Source organism: Trachypithecus francoisi, unplaced genomic scaffold (genome assembly GCF_009764315.1).
Source record: "Trachypithecus francoisi isolate TF-2019V2 unplaced genomic scaffold, Tfra_2.0 Lachesis_group5, whole genome shotgun sequence".
Classification (NCBI taxonomy): Eukaryota; Metazoa; Chordata; class Mammalia; order Primates; family Cercopithecidae; genus Trachypithecus; species Trachypithecus francoisi.
Window position 1 is genome coordinate 136,140,805 of NW_022681470.1, and position 18,804 is coordinate 136,159,608.

Consider the following 18,804-nt stretch of genomic DNA (forward strand, 5'->3'; position numbering starts at 1 on the left):
AAAATACAAAAATTAGCCGGGTGTGGTGGCACATGCCTGTAATCCCAGCTACTCCAGAGGCTAAGGAAGGAGAATCGCTTGAACCTGGGAGGCAGAAGGTTAGAGTGAGCCCACATCGCGCTACTGCACTCCAGCCTGGGCAACAGAGCAAGACAATAAAAAAAGAAGTATTTACGTAAGTACCCTGGAATGAAGCCAGCAGTCGCTCCCATACCACCCCTTGCTTGACGCTGCACCCCATAAATGAGGCTTTGTGTGTGTGTGTGTGTGTGTGTGTGTAGGAAACGGGGTTGGGGGTGTGAGTGGCTCTAGAGACACACCCCAGTCTCAAAATTAAAAAGAAAAAGTTCTGTTCAGTCTTTAAAAAAAAAAAAAAAAGGACATATAATACACCGTTCAATAAATAGAAAAAAAGTTACAAAATGATGTGATCTTTTGTCCTTAATATACAAGAAGGGAGATGTGGGGGTGATTGGGGGGTGATGTTCTCCCTTCTCCTCCCTGGGTCAAGGTAGGGGAAAGGAAGGAGGGCCAAAGAGAGACAGCGACAGGGACTTAGGTGCAGAGAGAAAGGCAGGTAAGTGCCAGGAAAAATGAAAACAGAGGAAGGTGAAGGGGCGAAGCAGAAAGACAGGAGGAGAAAGGGTGAAGAGAGAGCCAGAAAAACGCCAAGATGCAGGTCTCTTTCCTTTCCCGATCGAGGGTGGGGTCTCTGGCTCTCTCTTATTTGTGTCCCCCAACCCCAGGTTGGGAGGGGCAGTGTGAGCCTCGCTCAGTTCCTGAGTTGTACGTCCAGTGACTAGCAGGTGAGAGGAGACGGCAGCGATGACTTCCCTAACCCTGAGCCCACCCTGGGACCCTAGTGCCCAAGGAAATGGGGGTCCTGGCCGCACAGGAGGATAAGGGGGTGAGGTATGAGGCTGAGGCCTGAGGCCCCTTCAATTCCTTCAGTGGGGGTGAGCCATTGGTCCGGGCTGGGCAGCCACTTTGGAGGTGGCATAACGGGGGCCCTGAGGAGTAAGGGGTGGGGGAAGACCCTTGGCCACCCAGGGTGGGGTTGGGGAAAAGTGTGCTACATTGATTTAGAGGGCCGATTTCTGGAAAGTCCTGCCTTCCAGCTTCCCTCCCAGAGCCCAAGCCAGTCTGGGTAAGGGGAGTTTGTCTATTGCTTTTGGGGTGCCCAAAGTGGGGTCATACCAGCAGCCCAAGCACACACCCCTTCCAAGCTTCTGGGGGGCAGTATGGCTTCTGCTTCTGGAGTCTTGCACACTTGCTCACACACTCCCAGGCACACACGTGGCAGGATGCCCCTTCCCCTGCCTCCCATCTCCAGCCGGGCTCCTTCCCTGACTTAATAATACTGAAATGTCACGTGGGCCTAACTGGAGAGCAAGGGTGGGGGACGCAGGGGCGAGGGGGATCCCCACTCCCACGCACCCCACTGCCCCTCAACCAAAACGCTCCCGCACCAAAAGCATGAGTTTCTTCTTGCCCTTGTAGGTCTGTTTGAGGTTCTCCAAGAACTGTGCGAACTGGAGGTGCCCGTCGGGCGCCAGCAGGAAGGTCTCCCGGGCCTTGCCCAGGAATTCAATGAAGTCCCCATAGTGCCGCGGACTGATGTGCGTGAGGCGCGAGTGGCTGGTGGTGATGTAGGCAGTGACTGCCGCATCCAGGAGCTGACAGAGCGGTGCCCGGTCAGCACCCAGTGGCTTGGCGGCCCGGCGTGCCCCTAAGGGGCCCAGGCCGGGCGCCGAGAGAGTCCAGCGGTGCAGAATATCGGACAGCATTGGGGCACAGTGGATGCTGCGGATGATGAGGGGGACGATGGCGGAGAGCTCGTGCCGCCCCAGGGAGTGGCTGAGCGAGCAGGCCCAAAGCACGTCGTTGACGGCAGGGTGGCTGTCCTGGTTGAAGGCAATGCTGAGCTGCGCCAGGGCCAGCGTCGCCAGCTTGTAGGCCCGGAGCGGCAGCCCGCGGTGCTCCATATAGCGGGCCACAGTGAAGAGGTGGGCGTGGCCCAGGCCGCCGGCCGCCGCGTCCAGCACGATCTGATAGGCCGCCTCGAAGGCCGAGTGGTTCTTCTCACACAGGGTCAGGGCAGGCAAGGCGCAGTTCTGAGGGTCCTTCATGGCGCACTGCAAGGCGAGGGTGCGGGCGCAGGCCCAGAGCTCCTCCCTCCGGGGTGTGTCCAGCTGAAGTCGCAGCAGAGTGGCGTGTGTGGTGCCCGTCACTGCTACGATGGTGGCCGCCTCCACCGGTGTGAATAGGGAATACCAGTTCTGCATGATATTCATCAGGGCTTGCGGGCCTGGTGGGAGGTGAGGGGGGAAATCCGTCAGGAGAGGGGGCAGAGACATGTATATGTATGCGTGGGTTAACCATGGCACTGTCACCTCCACTTCCACCTCCACACCATGCTGAACAGAAACTTCCTTTCCAAATCGTCAGGGTGCAGCTGGACCAGGTGGGAATGACCTGTGTATAAGGCTAAGCTTTGGAGCCCCTTTCTGCACCCACCTCACCCCGCTGCAGCCACATTAGCCTGGCCAGTCTCTAGGCCTTTGTCCAGCTCCATCAACTGGCTGGCCATTCCCTCCTGGCCAAGCCCTCAGCACAGGCTGGAATCGGGGAAGAGTCTCTACTTCTCTTTCCTTTTTTTTTTTTTTTTTTTTGAGGTGGAGTCTCACTCTATTGCCCAGGCTGGAGTACAGTGGCGGGATCTCGGCTCACTGCAAGCTCTGCCTCCTGGGTTCAAGCCATTCTCTTGCCTCAACCTCCTGAGTAGCTGGGACTACAGGCGCCGGCCACAATGCCCAGCTAATTCGTTTGTATTTTTAGTAGAGATGGGGTTTCACCGTGTTAGCCAGGATGGTCTTGATCCCCTGACCTTGTGATATGCCTGTTCTGAGATGGAGTCTTGCTCTGTCACCCAGGCTGGAGTGCAGCAGCAAGCTCTTGGCTCACTGCAACCTCCGTCTCCTGGGTTCCAGAAATTCTCCTGCCTCAGCCTCCCGAGTAGCTGGTATTACAGGCACATATCACCACACCTGGCTAATTTTTGCATTTTTAGTAGAGATGGGGTTTTGCCATGTTGGCCAGGCTGGTCTCAAACTCCTGACCTCAAGTGATCCACCCACCTCGGCCTCCTAAAGTGCTAGGACTACAGGCGTGAGCCATGGCGCCCGGCCCTCTTTATTTATTTATTTTTTATTTATTTATTTATTTTTTGAGACGGAGTCTCGCACTGTCGCCCAGGCTGGAGTGCAGTGGCCGGATCTCAGCTCACTGCAAGCTCTGCCTCCCGGGTTATGCCATTCTCCTGCCTCAGCCTCCCGAGTAGCTGGGACTACAGGCGCCCACCACCTTGCCCGGCTAGTTTTTGTATTTTTTTTTTTTTTTTTTTTTGAGACGGAGTCTCGCTGTGTAGCCCAGGCTGGAGTGCAGTGGCCGGATCTCAGCTCACTGCAAGCTCCGCCTCCGGGTTTACGCCATTCTCTCGCCTCAGCCTCCCGAGTAGCTGGGACTACAGGCGCCCGCCATCTCGCCCGGCTAATTTTTTGTATTTTTTTAGTAGAGACGGGGTTTCACCGTGTTAGCCAGGATGGTCTCGATCTCCTGACCTCGTGATCCGCCCGTCTCGGCCTCCCAAAGTGCTGGGATTACAGGCTTGAGCCACCGCGCCCGGCCTAGTTTTTGTATTTTTTAGTAGAGACGGGGTTTCACCATGTTAGCCAGGATGGTCTCGATCTCCTGACCTCATGATCCGCCCGTCTCGGCCTCCCAAAGTGCTGGGATTACAGGCTTGAGCCACCACGCCCGGCTTTATTTTTATTAAACAATTTTTTAGAGACAGGGTCTCACCCTGCCACTCAGGCTGGAGTGCAGTGGCACAGTCACAGCTCACTGCAGCCTCAATCTCCTGGGCTCAAGTGATTTTCCCACCTCAGCGCCCCCGATAGTTGGGACTATTATAGGTGTGTGCCACCACGCCTGGCTTGCTTCTCTCTCTTTTTTTTTTTTTTTTTCCCCAGAGGGGGTTTTCCTCTGTCGCACAGGCTGGAGTGCAGCGGCACAATCATGGCTAACTGTAGCGTTGATCTCCTGGGCTCAAGCGATCCTCCTGCCTCAGCCTCCCAAGCAGGTGGAACTATAGGCACGTACCACCATGCCCAGCTAATTTTTAATTTTTTGTAGAGATGGGGTATCACTATGTTACCCAAGCTGCTCTTGAACTCCTGGGCTCAAGTGATCCTCCCGCTTTGGCCTCCCAAAGTGCTGGGATTACAGGCGTGAGCCACCATGCCCAGCTGCTTCTCTCTTTCTTGTCTGCCTGGTTCTCTCAGTGCCCTCTGCAGAACCAGAACAGCGAGGTGGGTTGCAGGTCCCCTTAGGGGCTCTCACCAATCTCTGTGGCACAGCTGACCAGCCAGCGCACCATCTCCCTCCGCCGCCAGGTCATTATGTTCAGAGTCATCCGCATCACCTGCAGGGTAGGGGTGGGGAGAGGGGGGTTAGCCCGAGTCTTGGGCTGGCCTATGGAGGGGCATTGGGAGATGGAGGGCCCCAGAAACACTTGGAGGTTAAAGCTTATCCAATGAACCTGGGTAAGTGATCTCAACTATCTGGGCATCAGCTTCCTTACCTAGAAAATGGAGATAAAATAGTATCTGTCTCATAGGATTGTTGTTTTGCTTTTTTTGTTTTTGTTTGTTTTTTGAGATGGTTTCTTTGTTTTGTGAGATGGAATCTTGTTCTGTCACCCAGACTGGAATGCAGTGACGCGATCTCGGCTCACTACAACCTCCGCCTCCCAAGTTCAAACAATTCTCCTGCCTCAGCCTCCCAAGCAGCTGGGAGTACAGGCGCCTGCCACCATGCTCAGCTAATTTTTGTATTTTTAGTAGAGATGGGGTTTCATCGTGTTAGCCAGGATGGTCTCGATCTCCTGACCCTGTGATACGCTGGAATCAGCCTCCCAAAGTGCTGGGATAACAGGAGTGAGCCACTGCGCCCGGCCTTTTTTTTTTTTTCCTTTTTGAGACGGAGTCTCGCTCTGTCACCCAGGCTAGAGTGCAGTGGTCGATCTTGTCTCACTGTGTGCTCTGCCTCCCAGGTTCAGGCCATTCCTCCTACCTCAGCCTCCTGGGTAGCTGGGACTACAGGTACCTGCCACCACACCCAGCTCATTTTTTGTATTTCTTTTAGTAGTGACGGGGTTTCACCGTGTTAGAGAGGATGGTCTCGATCTCCTGACCTCGTGATCCGCCCGCCTTGGCCTCCCAAAGTGCTGGGATGACAGGCATGAGCCACCGCGCCTGGCTTTTTTTTTTTGAGGGTCTCACTCTGTCACCCAGGCTGGCGTGCAGTTGTGGTCTCTCGGCTGACTGTAACCTACACCTCCTGGGTTCATGTGATTCTCCTGCCTCAGCCTCCCAAGTAGCTGGAATTACAGGCGCCCACCACCACCTGAGGCTAATTTTTGGTAGAGATGAGTTTTCACTGTGTTGGCCAGGCTAGTCTTGAACTCCTGGCCTCAAGCGATCCACCTCGGTCTCCCAAAGTGCTGGGATTACAGGTTACAGGTGCAAGTCACAGCACCTGGCCCCAATTTCTTTTCTCTTTTCTGCTTTTTCTTTTAGAGTTGGGGTCTTCTTGCTCTGTAACCTGGGGTGCAGTGGTGTGATCATAGCTCACTGCTGCAGCCTCAAATTCCTGGCCTCAGGCAATCCTCTTGCCTCAGCCTCCTGAGGAGCTGGGACTACAGGGGTGCACCATCACATCTGGCTAATTTTTAAAGTTGTTTTTTGTTTGTTTGTTGTTTTTGAGACGGAGTCTCGCTTGTCGCCCAGGCTGGGGTGCAGTGGCGCGATCTCGGCTCACTGCAAGCTCTGCCACCCAGGTTCACGCCATTCTCTGGCCTCAGCCTCCTGAGTAGCTGGGACTACAGGCACCCGCCACCATGCCCGGCTAATGTTTTGTATTTTTATAGAGACGGGGTTTCACCGTGTTAGCCAGAATGGTCTCGATCTCCTGACCTTGTGATCCGCCTGCCTCGGCCTCCCAAAGTGCTGGGATTACAGGCGTGAGCCACTGTGCCCAGCCCTAAAGTTTTTTTTTTGTAGAGACAGGGGTCTCACTATGTTGTCCAGACCAATCTCAAACTCCTGGCCCCAAGCAATCCTTTCACCTTGGCTTCCCAAAATGCTGGGATTGCAGGTGTGAGCCACTGTGCCCGGCCCTATTCCTTATCTTCTTAGTGAACTTCTGCCGCCCTCTGAGGCCCCACCTCCACAGGTCTCTTACCTGTCTATTCCTGCAGTCTCCGCCCTCCTCCAGATCCCATGGGGCCCATACCCTACGGATGACTTCTTTCCAGCAAGCTGCACCCAAGATTTGCCCTTGCAGTACCACCCTTTGTTTGGCCCCTGGGGATGACCCAGACACTCAGCTGCAGGCCCTGCATACAGGACTTTTTTTTTTTTTTTTCATGAGACAGAGTCTTGCTCTGTCCTTCAGGCCGGAGTGCAGTGGCGTGATTTCGGCTCATTCCAACCTCTGCCTCCCGGGTTCAAGCGATTCTCCTGCCTCAACCCGAGTAGCTGGGATTACAGGTGCGTGCCACCACACTTGGCTAATTTTTGTATTTTTAGTAGAGATGGGGTTTCATCATGTTGGCCAGGCTGGTCTCGAACTCCTGGCCTTGTGATCTGCCTGCCTCGGCCTCCCAAAGTGCTGGGATTACAGGTGTGGGCTACCACACCCTGCCGCATACAGGACTCTCAACCACAGACTCCACCCCTAGAGTTGGCGTCTCATCTTCAGGACCTTACCCCAGGCCAGCCTCTCAGTGGTGAATCCCTTTCCATAGATGGGCAATCCTCTTCAGGCCCCGCCCCCAAGGAAGCTCCTTATTGGTAGGCTCTGTCCCACCCTCGGCTTCAAACCCACCCACCCATGATCCTTAACCAATGGCACATCACTCCCAGGCCCCACCCCCAGACTTCACTTGCTATCCATCCGCTGGCTTGCAGGCCCTGCCTCTCTGCTCCAGTGACAACTCTCCCCTAGACCTCAGTCTCCTCCATAGGCGGATTCTATTAATAATTCATAGGCTTCACCCCTAATGGGGACCCCATTCCCACACTCCCAAGCCTTACAGACCTTGCCCTTCTGTGGCCCTGCCCCCAAAAGTGAGGTTGACAGTCAGGCCCCACCTGCAGAGGTGTGGCCCACATGCAGACCCCATCCCCAGAGACACAATTCATCTAGTCCCCATTCCCAGGGGAGTGGCTCACTCATGCCATGCCCCCAAGGAAGTGGCCCACACATGCCACGCCCTCAGAGGTGTGGTTCACTCACAGTCCCCGCCCCAAGGGAGTGGCTCTCGCTCAGGCCCCACCCCTGAGGAACAGCTGGGGGGGGGAAGCGGGGGCCCCCAGCGAAGTGGCTCACTCGTAGCCCATGCCCCCGGAGGCGCAGCTCACAATCAATCCTGGCCCGAAGCCAGCATTGCCCTCCCGCATCCACCTGGCTGCCCTCACCTGCAGCCCCAGCTCCAGTGCGATGCCCAGCAGCGTGGTGTCTGGTGGGGCGCTGACCGGAGTGGCTGTCTTGCAGGCGTCTTGCGCCAGCTTGAAGAGCAGGGCCGGAGAGTGGATGTTCTGCTGGATGGAGCCTAGTACCGCGTGTAGCCACTTGGGGTCTCCTGGGTGAAGGGAGGGATAGAGGACACCATCAGATACACCCCAGCACCAGCCTTTGACAACCACCCGACCTGTTCACACAGATCCTTCCACCCAGGGACACGTGTGAGTGTAGAGGGATGTGTACTGGGCAATGGTTCTGTGAAGATTCAGACCTCAGCACCCCCAGTCCTTGCCAATTATCTCCTCTGTGGCCCTTTTCTGGTACAGAAAGCTACCTGGGGCAGGGCACAGTGGCTGCTCACACCTGTAATCCCATCGCTTTGGGAGGCCTAGGTGGGCGGATCACTAGGTCAAGAGTTCGAGACCAGCCTGGCCAACATGGCAAAACCCCGTCTACAAAAATTAGCTGGGCATGGTGGCGGGCACCTGTAATCCCAGCTACTTGGGAGGCTGAGGCACAGAATCGCTTGAACCTGGGAGGCACAGGCTGCAGTGAGCTGAGATTGCACCACTGCACTCCAGCCTGGGTGACAGAGCGATATCCACCTCAAAAAAAAGAAAAGAAAGCCACCTAGGGATCCTGTGGACCTCTCCCTCATCTCAAGGGCATTGGGTGCACACCCAGAATGCCAGGGTTCAACTTCTGGTCCTGCCACCCACTAGCTGTGTGACCCTGAGTAAGTCACTTCACCTCTCTGTGCCCTGGCTGCCCCATCTGTAAAATGGGTAACACTCAGGCAATGGAATCCACCTCACAGGGTGGTGATGGGCCCATACTTGGCAAGGCCTTAACATGGCAAGGAGCTGCTCAAATGTTAGCTTTTATTATTATTTTGAGATGGAGTTTTGCTCTTGTTGTCCAGGCTGGAGTACAGTGGTGCAGTTTCGGCTCACTGCAACCTGTCTCCCGGGTTCATGCGATTGTCCTGCCTCGGCCTCCCAAGTAGCTGAGATTACAGGTGCCTGCCACCACACCTGGCTAATTTTCGTATTTTTAGTAGACACAGGGTTTCACCACGTTGGCCAGGCTGGTCTTGAACTCCTGACCTCAGGTGATTCCCCTGCCTTGGCCTCCCAAAGTGCTGGGATTACAGGTGTGCGCCACTGTGCCTGGCTAATTTTTGCATTTTTAGTAGAGATGGGGTTTCACCATATTGGCCAGGCTATTCTTGAACTCCTGGCCTCAAGTGATTTGCTGGTCTTGAACTCCCGGCATCAAGTGATTTGCCCGCCTCGGCCTCCTAAAGTGCTGGGATTATAGGCATGAGCTACCGTGCCCGGCTAATAATTAGGTGTGGACAAGGTCATGAAGTTCAGGTACTCCTGAGAGGGTTAGTGACCTTAGAAGAAGATACACTGGAGAAATTTAACTTTTCCTCTCCTCTCTCCCTCTTCTCTTTCTTCTCTCTCTCCTCTCTGTCACCTGACTTCTCTCTCTATCCCCCCCTACTATCTCTTTGTCCTTCTCTCTTTCTCCCCGCCTCCTCTCTCGCACTTTCCTCTCTACTCACCCCTCCACTCCCCCCAACTCTCAACACAGCAAGAAGGCAGCCGTCTGTAAGCTGGGAAGAGAGCCCTCACCAGGAACTAGCCATACTGACATAGTGATCTTAGACTTCTAGCCTCCAGAAATGTGAGAAAATAAATTTTTGTTGTTGAAGTCACGCAGTCTCTGGTGTTTTGTTACGGCAGCCTGAGCTAAGACACCAGGTACCTGCATGGCTCCACCTCACCTTCCAGTCTCTGCTTAAATGTTCACCTGTTTTATTCCACTCCATGGTACTTGTTCCTGTCTCATTTACTGCATCACTTGCTTCTCACCACTAGAATGTCATTCCACAGGGCAGGGGATCTGGGACAGTTTTGTCACCTGCTACATCCCCAGCACCTGAGACAGTGTCTGGTATATATAGGAGGCGCTCAAGGGATGTGGGTGGAATTTCGTGAAAGGATAAGAGGAAGTAGGAAAGTTAAGAGGGAAGGAAGAAGGAGATGACAGAGGAGGAAGATAAAGGAATCAGGACAGCTGCCACCCTCACCCTTGGCGGCTGTCAACATGGTGGAAGCCAGTTCACACTGGCGGGTCTCCAGGTGGCCAAGGATGAACCAGCGGGGGAAGCGGTTGCTCATGATGGAGTCCAGCGGGCTGGGATGAAGTTCTCCAGCAGGAAATGCTGTCTCCAGTACAGGCAGCCTGGGTAAGAGGAGAAGTGAGCCATGGCGAGGTGGGTCTGTTGTCCCCATTCTCTCTAGGAGACAGAGAAGCCTCCTGTCTCGGCCTCCCCACTTCAGCCAGCAGAGCCCTGACAACTCAAGATGATGGAAGATGTGTGTGCAAGATGTTCACTGCAGTGCTGTTTATAAATTGATACATTTACTTATTTTAGAGACAGGGTCTCACTCCATCACCCAGGCTGGAGTCCTGTGGTGCAATCATAGCTCACTGCAGCCTTGAACTTCTGGGCTCAAGTGATCCTCCCATTTCAGCATCCTGAGTAGCTGGGACTACAGGCATGTGCCACCATACCTGGCTTTTTTCTTTTCTTTTTTTTTTTTTTTGAGAAGCAGTTTTGCTCTTGTTGCCCAGGCTGGAGTGCAATGGCGCAATCTCGGCTTACCACAACCTCACCTCCCTGGTTCAAGCGATTCTCCTGCCTCAGCCTCCCGGGTAGCTGGGATTATGAGCCATGTGCCACCATGCCCAGTTAATTTTGTATTTTTAGTACAGATGGGGTTTCTCCATGTTGGTCAGGCTGGTCTTGAACTCCTGACCTCGGATGATCTGCCTGCCTCAGTCTCCTAAAGTGCTGGGATTACAGATGTGAGCCACCAAGCCCAGCCTTTTCTTTCCCTTTCTTCTCTTCTCCCCTTCCTTCCTTCCTTCCTACCTCCCTTCCTCCCTCCCTCCCTCCCTCCCTCCTCTCTCTCTCTCTCTCAAGATGGGGTCTTGCTATGTTGCCCAGGCTCAAGTGATTCTCCTGTCTCAGCCTCCTTATAAGCTATATTGCTAAGTGGCTCACCATATATGCAGTTTTGTGTTTAGAAAGTTATTCAAGGCCAGGCACAGTGGCTCATGCCTGTAATTTTAGCACTTTGGTAGACTGAGGCAGTCAGACTGCTTGAGTCCAGGAGTTTGAGACCAGCATGGGCAACACAGCGAAACCCTGTCTCTACAAAAAAATACAAAAATTAGTTGGGGGTGGTGGTGGGCTCCTGTAGTCCAAACTACTCAGAAGGCTGAGGTGGGTGGGAGGATCGCCTGAGCCTGGGAGTTCGAGGCTGTGGTGAGCTGTGACAGTGCCGTTGCACTCCATCCAGCCTAGGTGACAGAAAGAGACCGTCTCAACAAAAACAACAGCAACAACATAAAAAGTTATTCAAAGTTGCCCAATGATGGGATTAACAGCATGCAATAGAACTCAGGCTAGCCTCATTCCAAATATTACCTAAACTTCCTTGCTGTTCCTGTAGATGGAAAATGAGAGTAAACATACTTATTTTGCTAGGTTGTTTTGAAGATTATATAAGGTACTGAGTCATGGACTCAGACAAGAGGCTAGCTCATTTTTTCTTCAAAGGGCTGGACCACTGATACTTTGGGCTTTGCAGGGTCTTTGGTCTGTATTTCTTGTTTTTTCTTTTCTTTTTTTTTTTTTTAAGAGAGTCCGCTCTGTCATCCAGCTGGAGTACAGTGGCGTGATCTTGGCTCACTGTAACCTCTGCCTCCCAAGTTCAAGCAATTCTCATGCCTCAGCCTCCCGAGTTGCTGGGATTACAGGCGTGCGCCATCGTGCCCGGCTAATTTTTATATTTTTGTTTTTATTTATTTATTCTTTTGAGACAGAGTTTTGGTCTTGTTGCCCAGGCTGGATTGCAGTGGCACAATCTCGGCTCACTGCAACCTCTGCCTCCCGGGTTCAAATGATTATCTTGCCCCAGCCTCCTGAATAGCTAGGATTACAGGCGTGCACTACCGTGCCCAGTTCATTTTGTATTTTTAGTAGAGACGGGGTTTCTCCATGTTGGTCAGGCTGGTCTCGAACTCCCGAACTCAGGTGATCTGCCCACCTCGGCCTCCCAAAGTGCTGGGATTACAGGCGTGAACCATGGCTCCTGGCCCTAATTTTTGTATTTTTAGTAGACATGGGGTTGCATCATGTTGGCCAGGCTGGTCTTGAACTCCTGTCCTCAAGTGATCCACCCCTCTCAGCCTCCCAAAGTGCTGGGATTACATGAGCCACCATGCCTGGCCACTGATCTGTATTTCAACAACTTAATTCTGTCATTGTCCTGCCAAAGAAGCCACAGACAATTCACAGATGAATGGACATGGCTGTGTGCCAATAAAGCCATTTCTGGACACTGAAATTTGAATTTCACATATTTTTCATGTGTTATAAAGTATTCTTTTGATTTTTTTCAACCGTTTATAAATGTAAAAACAATTCTTATCTCATAGGCTGTACGAAAACAGGTGGCAGGCCAAATTAGGCCCCACGGGCTGTATTTTGCTGAGAAAAAAATTTTTGCATAGAAAAGTCTGTTGTCTAAACCTTGGCTCTTACATGCTGTTCTCTCTAAATATTCTGGAAAAACATTCCAAACTCTGTGTGTGTGTGTGTGTGTGTGTGTGTGTGTGTGTGTTTTAAAGAGACGGGCCAAGGTGAGAGGGTCGCTTGAGACCAGGAATTTGAGACCAACCTGGGCAATGTAATGAGATCCCATCTCTACAAAAAAAAAATTTAAAACTAGGCCGGGCGCAGTGGCTCATGCCTGTAATCCCAGCACTCTGGGAGGCCGAGGCAGGTGGATCACGAGGTCAGATCAGACCATCCTGGCTAACACGGTGAAACCTTGTCTCTACTAAAAATACAAAAAATTGGCCGGGCTCGGTGGCTCAAGCCTGTAATCCCAGCACTTTGGGAGGCCGAGACGGGCGGATCACGAGGTCAGGAGATCAAGACCATCCTGGCTAACGCAGTGAAACCCCGTCTCTACTAAAAAATACAAAACACTAGCCGGGAGAGGTGGCAGGCGCCTGTAGTCCCAGCTACTCTGGAGGCTGAGGCAGGAGAATGGCGTTAACCCGGGAGGGGGAGCTTGCAGTGAGCTGAGATCCAGCCACTGCACTCCAGCCCGGGCGACAGAGCAAGACTCCGTCTCAAAAATAAATAAATAAATAAAAAATAATAATAAATAAGTAAATAAAAATACAAAAAATTAGCTGGGAGTGGTAGTGGGCACCTGTAGTCCCAGCTACTCGGGAGGCTGAGGCAGGAGAATGGCATGAACCCGGGAGGCGGAGCTTGCAGTGAGCCGAGATCGCACCACTGCACTCCAGCCTGGGCAACAGAGCGAGACTCCCTCTCAAAAAAAAAAAAAAAATTTTTTTAAACTAGCCAGGTGTAGTGACGAGTGCCTGTAGTCCTAGTTACTTGAGAGGCTGAGGTGGGAGGATCCTCTGAGTGCAAGTATATGAGGCTATGAAGAGCTATGATCCTGCCATTGCATTCCAGCCTGGAGAATGGAGCAAGACTCTCTAAAAGGACAAAAAAAAAAAAGAGACAGATGGGGTCTTGCTCTGTTGCCCAGGCTGGAGTGCAGTGGCAATTCATAGGTGGGATCGTAGATCACTACAGCCTTGAATTCCTGGCCTCAAACAATCCTCCCTCCTCAGCCTCCCAAGTAGTCGGGGCCATAGATGTGTACCACCAGGCCGGATCGCAAGTTGTTTACAGGTATCTCTGAAGGATGGTTTCAGAAGGCGTGGAATAGGTTTCACCTTGTTGGGCATGGTTTACTGTGGAGTTGGCCTTTTTTTTCTTGAGACAGAGTCTCCCTCTGCTGCCCAGGCTGGAGTGCAGTGGCGCAATCTGGGCTTACTGCAAGCTCCGCCTCCCCGGTTCACGCCATTCTCCTGCCTCAGCCTCCCTAGGACTATAGGCGCCCGCCACCACAACCGGCTAATTTTTTTGTAGTTTTAGTAGCGATGGGGTTTCACTGCTTTAGCCAGGATGGTCTCGATCTCCTGTCCTCATGATCCGCCCCCCTCGGCCTCCCAGAGTGCTGGGATTACAGGCGTGAGCCATCGCGCCCGGCCCCAACTGGTTCTTTTATGATGTGTCCTTATAGTGGAAGACTACGCAGTGATTCATGTCCTGTGTGATACGACAAATTCTGTAAGATGCAAAGCTCAATGAAAAAAAGGTGCAAAAAATAGATACAGGATGTACCACTGGTATAAAAGGAGGATCAGCGTTCAATTTCCAGATTCTGGGTTTGCAGAAACCTCAATTCTTGCGGCATAGATACAAAAGTGATAACAATGCTTGCCTCCAGAGAGATCTGGGTAGGCTGAGATAAACCTGCCTAGAAAACATCTCAGCTTTGTGTACCTTTTCATGTATCATGTGAATATTCTCAAACTCAAAATAACATTACACATTTAGCCAGGTGCGGTGGCTCACGCCTATAATCCCAGAGCTTTGGAAAGCCAAGGCGGGCAGATCACTTGAGCTCAGAAATTCGAGACCAGTCTGAGTAACATGGTGAAACCCCGTCTCTACAAAAAATACAAAAATTAGCCCAGTGCGGTGATGCACGCCTGGAGTCTCGGATACTCAGGAGGCTGAGATGGGAGGATCACTTGAGCCCGGGAGGCAGAGGCTGCACTGAGCAGAGATTGCACCACCTTACTCCGGCCTGGGTGACACAGCCAGACCCTGTCTCAAAAACAAAAAACAAAAAAGTCGCATTTATACTTAACAATAGAAAGCACAGCTGTGCGAGGTGGTTCATGCCTGTAATCCTAGCACTTTGGGAGGCCAAGGCGGGTAGATCATGAGGTCAGGAGTTCAAGACCAGCCTGGACAATATGGTGAAACCCCATCTCTACTAAAAATACAAAAATTAGCCGGGCGTGGTGGTGCATGCCTGTAATCCCAGCCACTTGGGAGGCTGAGGCAGGAAACTGCTTGAACTCAGGAGGTCCACGTTGCAGTGAGCTGAGATCATGCCACTATACTCCAGTATAGGTGACAGAATGAAAAGCACATGCATCATCAAATGCCAGGGTGAGGGAGAATCAATTAACTAGACTGTGAGTTCAGGCTGGCCGGGTGGGGCTCTGAGCTCCCCTCCCATGCCCGCCCCTCTTCCCCCCAGCTCCCCCGCCCTGGCCACCTATCCTCACCTCATGGCTCGCAGTGCGAGGCGATAGGCCAGGTCGGGGTCATGAGGCAGCAGTGCAGTGAACAGGTAGCGGGCACAGGTGTGCATGGGCACGCTCTCCCGGAACAGCACCTCCCCGAAGCCACTGAAGGGACCCCCTGCAGGAATAGCCTGAGCTCAGTCCCCAGGTGTGGGCTTGCCTCAGCCCCTCCCCAGGTTTCACAAGACCCCAGGCTTAGTAGAGGGTGGGCTGGCCCCCGGGGTAGAGTGACTGTGGCTAGATGGGTCCCCGGGGTAGGGGTTCAGGGCTGAGACTGAGACAAGCTCTGGGTAATACAAATAAAAGAGGAGGCCAGGCTGGGCGCAGTGGCTCACGCTTGTAATCCCAGCACTTTGGGAGGCCGAGGCGGGTGGATCACGAGGTCAGGAGTTCGAGACCATCCTGGCTAATAAGGTGAAACCCTGTCTCTACTAAAAATACAAAAAGAATTAGCCAGGTGTGGTGGCGGGCGCCTGTAGTCTCAGCTACTCCGGAGGCTGAGGCAGGAGAATGGCGTGAACCCGGGAGCAGAGGTTGCAGTGAGCCGAGATCGTGCCACTGCACTCCAGCCTGGGGCACAGAGCGAGACTCTATCTCAAAAAAAAAAAATTAAATAAAAGAGGAGGCCGGGACCGCGGCTCATGCCTTTGGGCGGATCACTTGAGGTCAGGAGTTTGAGACCAGCCTGGCCAACGTGGGGAAACCCCATCTCTACTAAAAATACAAAGAGTAGCTGGGTGTGGTGGCGCATGCCTGTAATCCCAGTTACTTGGGAGGCTGAGGCAGGAGAATCACTTGAACCCAAGAGGCGGAGGTTGCAGTGAGCCGAGATCGCGCCACTAGAAAAAAGGAAAAAATAAAAAGAAAAGAAGAGACTCCAGGCACACTCCCAGGTGAGGAGCAGGGCTCAGATGCAAGGTGGGGCCAGAGGGTGGAGGTGGGGCTGCACCTGCCTTGCAGAGCGGAACCAGCGGCCAAGGCCAAGACCAGCAAGTCGGATAGCGTAGAGGGCCTGGAAGGGGCAGGGATAAGCGGCTCCCTGCGGCGCTACGGGACGGAGTCTCACAACACACAGGCCAATAGGACCAGGCCATGGGCGGGGCCCCTGAGGAACAGGCCGGGCCAGGGGCGGTGCCTAAGTTGCAGATGAAGGTGGAACCCCCTTACTTTAACATCAGCCACTTGGCTCACTGGCTCCCCGGGAGGGAAGGGGGCGGTGCCTCAGCACAAGCAGCAGTTACTGGCTGGCAGCACGCATTAGGTGGTAGGAAGAGCAGCTGGATCTCTCGTTTTAGAAACTGCCAAGGTATGAGTGGACAGTATGACCAGGAGGCGGGGCTAGGGGCGGGGCTGAGGCGGGGCCTCCCATCTTGCAGCAACCGGGCCGCTACAGGACCAGGGACAGGACCCTACCTTTCAGGAACAGCCAGGCCTAGGGGCGGGGCCTCACCTTCCAGCAGCAGCCCCGCCTGTTTGCGCAGCACCTGCACCAACCGCTCATCCAATTCCACCTCCTCCAACAGGGCCAGCAGCTGCTCCTCGTTGCGCACCACCTTGTCCTGGGCGTACAGCCCCTCCGGTAGGGCCCGCTGCTGCCCCAGCCCCAGCAGTGCCACCTCCAGCGCCAGCACCAAATAGGACTCTCCAGGGCTCCCGGGCACAGGCACGTGCTGGTAGGCCACCTTCCGCTTCTCGGGGCCTGAGTCTGGGGGAGACAGGGCCAGGGCTGCTGGAGACAGATCCCCTTCCCTAAGACCCCTGTAGCCCTTGGCCCCAAGCATGGAGACTTGGGCACAGGGTAGGTTTTAGAGGGAGCCCAGAAGCTCCCAGCACTCACGGGGTTGGGGGAGCGCAGGAGCCCCACCTTCTAGCAGCAGCTAGGCCTATGGTGGCCTCACTTTCAGGAGAAGCTCAGCCTACTGGCTCTGGGCACTGGCCAGGGGAGGTAGCCAAGGGTAGGGGCGTGGCCAAGGGTAAGAGTCTGGGAGTTACCTTATAGGGGTACTGGGCCAGGAGGCATGGCCAGCGAGGTGGGGTTGTCCCAACTCCTCCAAGAGTCCCCCATGTGAGTACCTGGGTAAAGGGTAAGTGTCTCCTCCTCCAGACGACAGGCCTCCAGGAGCGCCCTGCAGAGGCAGCCAATGGGGTCCAGGGGGTGCCCCACCCATCCTTCCGTGTTGGTGATGCAGGTGGAACCCTTCTGGAGCAGCTCTGCAGGTGGAAAGATGGGGCTCAATGCCCACACACCTGCCCAAGTCTCTAGGAGGGAGGGGTATTCCTCCTCTTGAACTGCTGTCCAGTCTAGCCCCATAATGCCCACCACCTGCTCACCCGATGGTCACCTTCAACTTTTTGTTTGAGGTGGGGTCTCGCTCTATTGCCCAGGCTGGAGTGCAGTGGACTAATCATAGCTCACTGCAGCCTCGACCTCTGGAGCTCAAGCGATCCTCCTGCTTCAGCCTCCCAGAGGGATTACAGAAATGGGCTATCATGCCTGACCACTGGACGCTTTTTAAAACACCCAAAGTGTCATTCCCCTCCTCATTGCCCTTATTCCCTCTCCACCTCTCTGAAGATAAGGCCCCAACAGCCTTTAGGGCCCCCAAGGACCAGTATGAAGTTTTTTCATATACTGGTGACCTGTCTCATCTGGAAGCCAATCCTTCAGACTTGTCCTCCAAGCCACGTACTCTCTTCCCTCCTGGCTCCAGTTGATGGTATTCCTTCTATTCTGAGCACTTCCTCCACCCCCTTCTCCTGGGTAACTCCTGCACATTCTTTTTAATTTTTTTTTTTTTGAGACGGAGTTTCACTCTTGTTGCCCAGGTTAGAGTGCAATGGTGTGATCTCAGCTCACCGCAACTTCCAGGTACCTCCCAGTTCAAGTGATTCCCCTGCCTCAGCCTCCTGAGTAGCTGGGAATACAGGTACGCGCCACCAGACCCGGCTAATGTGTTTTGGATTTTTAGTAGAGATGGGGTTTCACTATGTTGGCCAGCCTGGTTTCAAACTCATGACCTCAGGCAATCCGCCTGCCTCCACCTCCCAAAGTGCTGGGATTACAGGCGTGAGCAACCTCATCCGGCCATGCACATCCTTAAATACTCAGCTAATTAGCCACCTGGCTAATTTTTAAAATCTAGGTGCCTTTCACTGATGCTGCCAAGCCTGGTCAGAGCTCTGCTCGGGTCCCAGGACCCCCATGTTTCCTCCATCACACGCTTTCCTTTGTTCAATTTCCTGATAGCTGATCCATCAACCCCATCAACCAGCTCTCTCAACTGGTGGCCTCCCTCCTGTCCCCCACCCCCATATCTAGTATACAATGTGGGTTTTGGGGCTCATACAGCCTCCTTCCCTCCCTCCCTTTCTTCCTTCCCCTCTCTCTCCCCCATCTCTCTCTCTCCCTCCCTCACCCCCTTTCTTTCCTCTTCTCTCTCTCCTCACTCTTTTCTCTCTTTTTTTTTTTATTTTTTGAGATGGAGTTTCGCTCTGTTACCCAGTCTAGAGTGCAGTGGTGTAATCTTGGCTCACTGCAACCAACCTCTGCCTCCCGGATTAAAGCAATTCTCATGCTGCAGCCTCTCTAGTAGCTGGGAATACAACTGTGTGCCACCAAGCCTGGCTAATTTTAAAAATATTTTCACTAGGCCGGGCGCGGTGGCTCAAGCCTGTAATCCCAGCACTTTGGGAGGCCAAGACGGGCGGATCACGAGGTCAGGAGATCGAGACCATCCTGGCTAACACGGTGAAACCCCGTCTCTACTAAAAAATACGAAAAACTAGCCGGGCGAGGTGGCGGGCGCCTGTAGTCCCAGCTACTCGGGAGGCTGAGGCAGGAGAATGGCGTGAACCTGGGAGGCGGAGCTTGCAGTGAGCCGAGATTGCGCCACTGCACTCCAGCCTGGGCGACAGAGTGAGACTCCGTATCAAAAAAAAAAAAAAAAA

The 18,804-nt window shown here is 53.6% G+C and overlaps 1 protein-coding gene across 3 annotated transcripts in view; it reads right to left on the reverse strand.

The window, feature by feature from the left end:
• Nucleotides 1-274: 274 nt before the first annotated feature.
• ZSWIM4 (zinc finger SWIM-type containing 4) overlaps nucleotides 275-18,804 on the reverse strand; it is a 38,382-nt gene continuing 19,852 nt past the window's right edge. For 2 of the 3 annotated variants that reach the window (XM_033195904.1, XM_033195905.1), the window contains exons 7-13: nucleotides 16,930-17,067; nucleotides 16,307-16,561; nucleotides 14,839-14,974; nucleotides 9,686-9,840; nucleotides 7,542-7,705; nucleotides 4,402-4,483; nucleotides 280-2,308 (exon numbers count right to left, since the gene is read on the reverse strand). In XM_033195904.1, the coding sequence (XP_033051795.1) occupies nucleotides 1,449-2,308; nucleotides 4,402-4,483; nucleotides 7,542-7,705; nucleotides 9,686-9,840; nucleotides 14,839-14,974; nucleotides 16,307-16,561; nucleotides 16,930-17,067 (1,790 nt within the window). In that variant the 3' untranslated portion in view covers nucleotides 280-1,448. Of the gene's footprint in view, nucleotides 2,309-4,401; nucleotides 4,484-7,541; nucleotides 7,706-9,685; nucleotides 9,841-14,838; nucleotides 14,975-16,306; nucleotides 16,562-16,929; nucleotides 17,068-18,804 lie in introns of all 3 variants that reach the window. The other variant, XM_033195903.1, reaches the window with a different exon arrangement.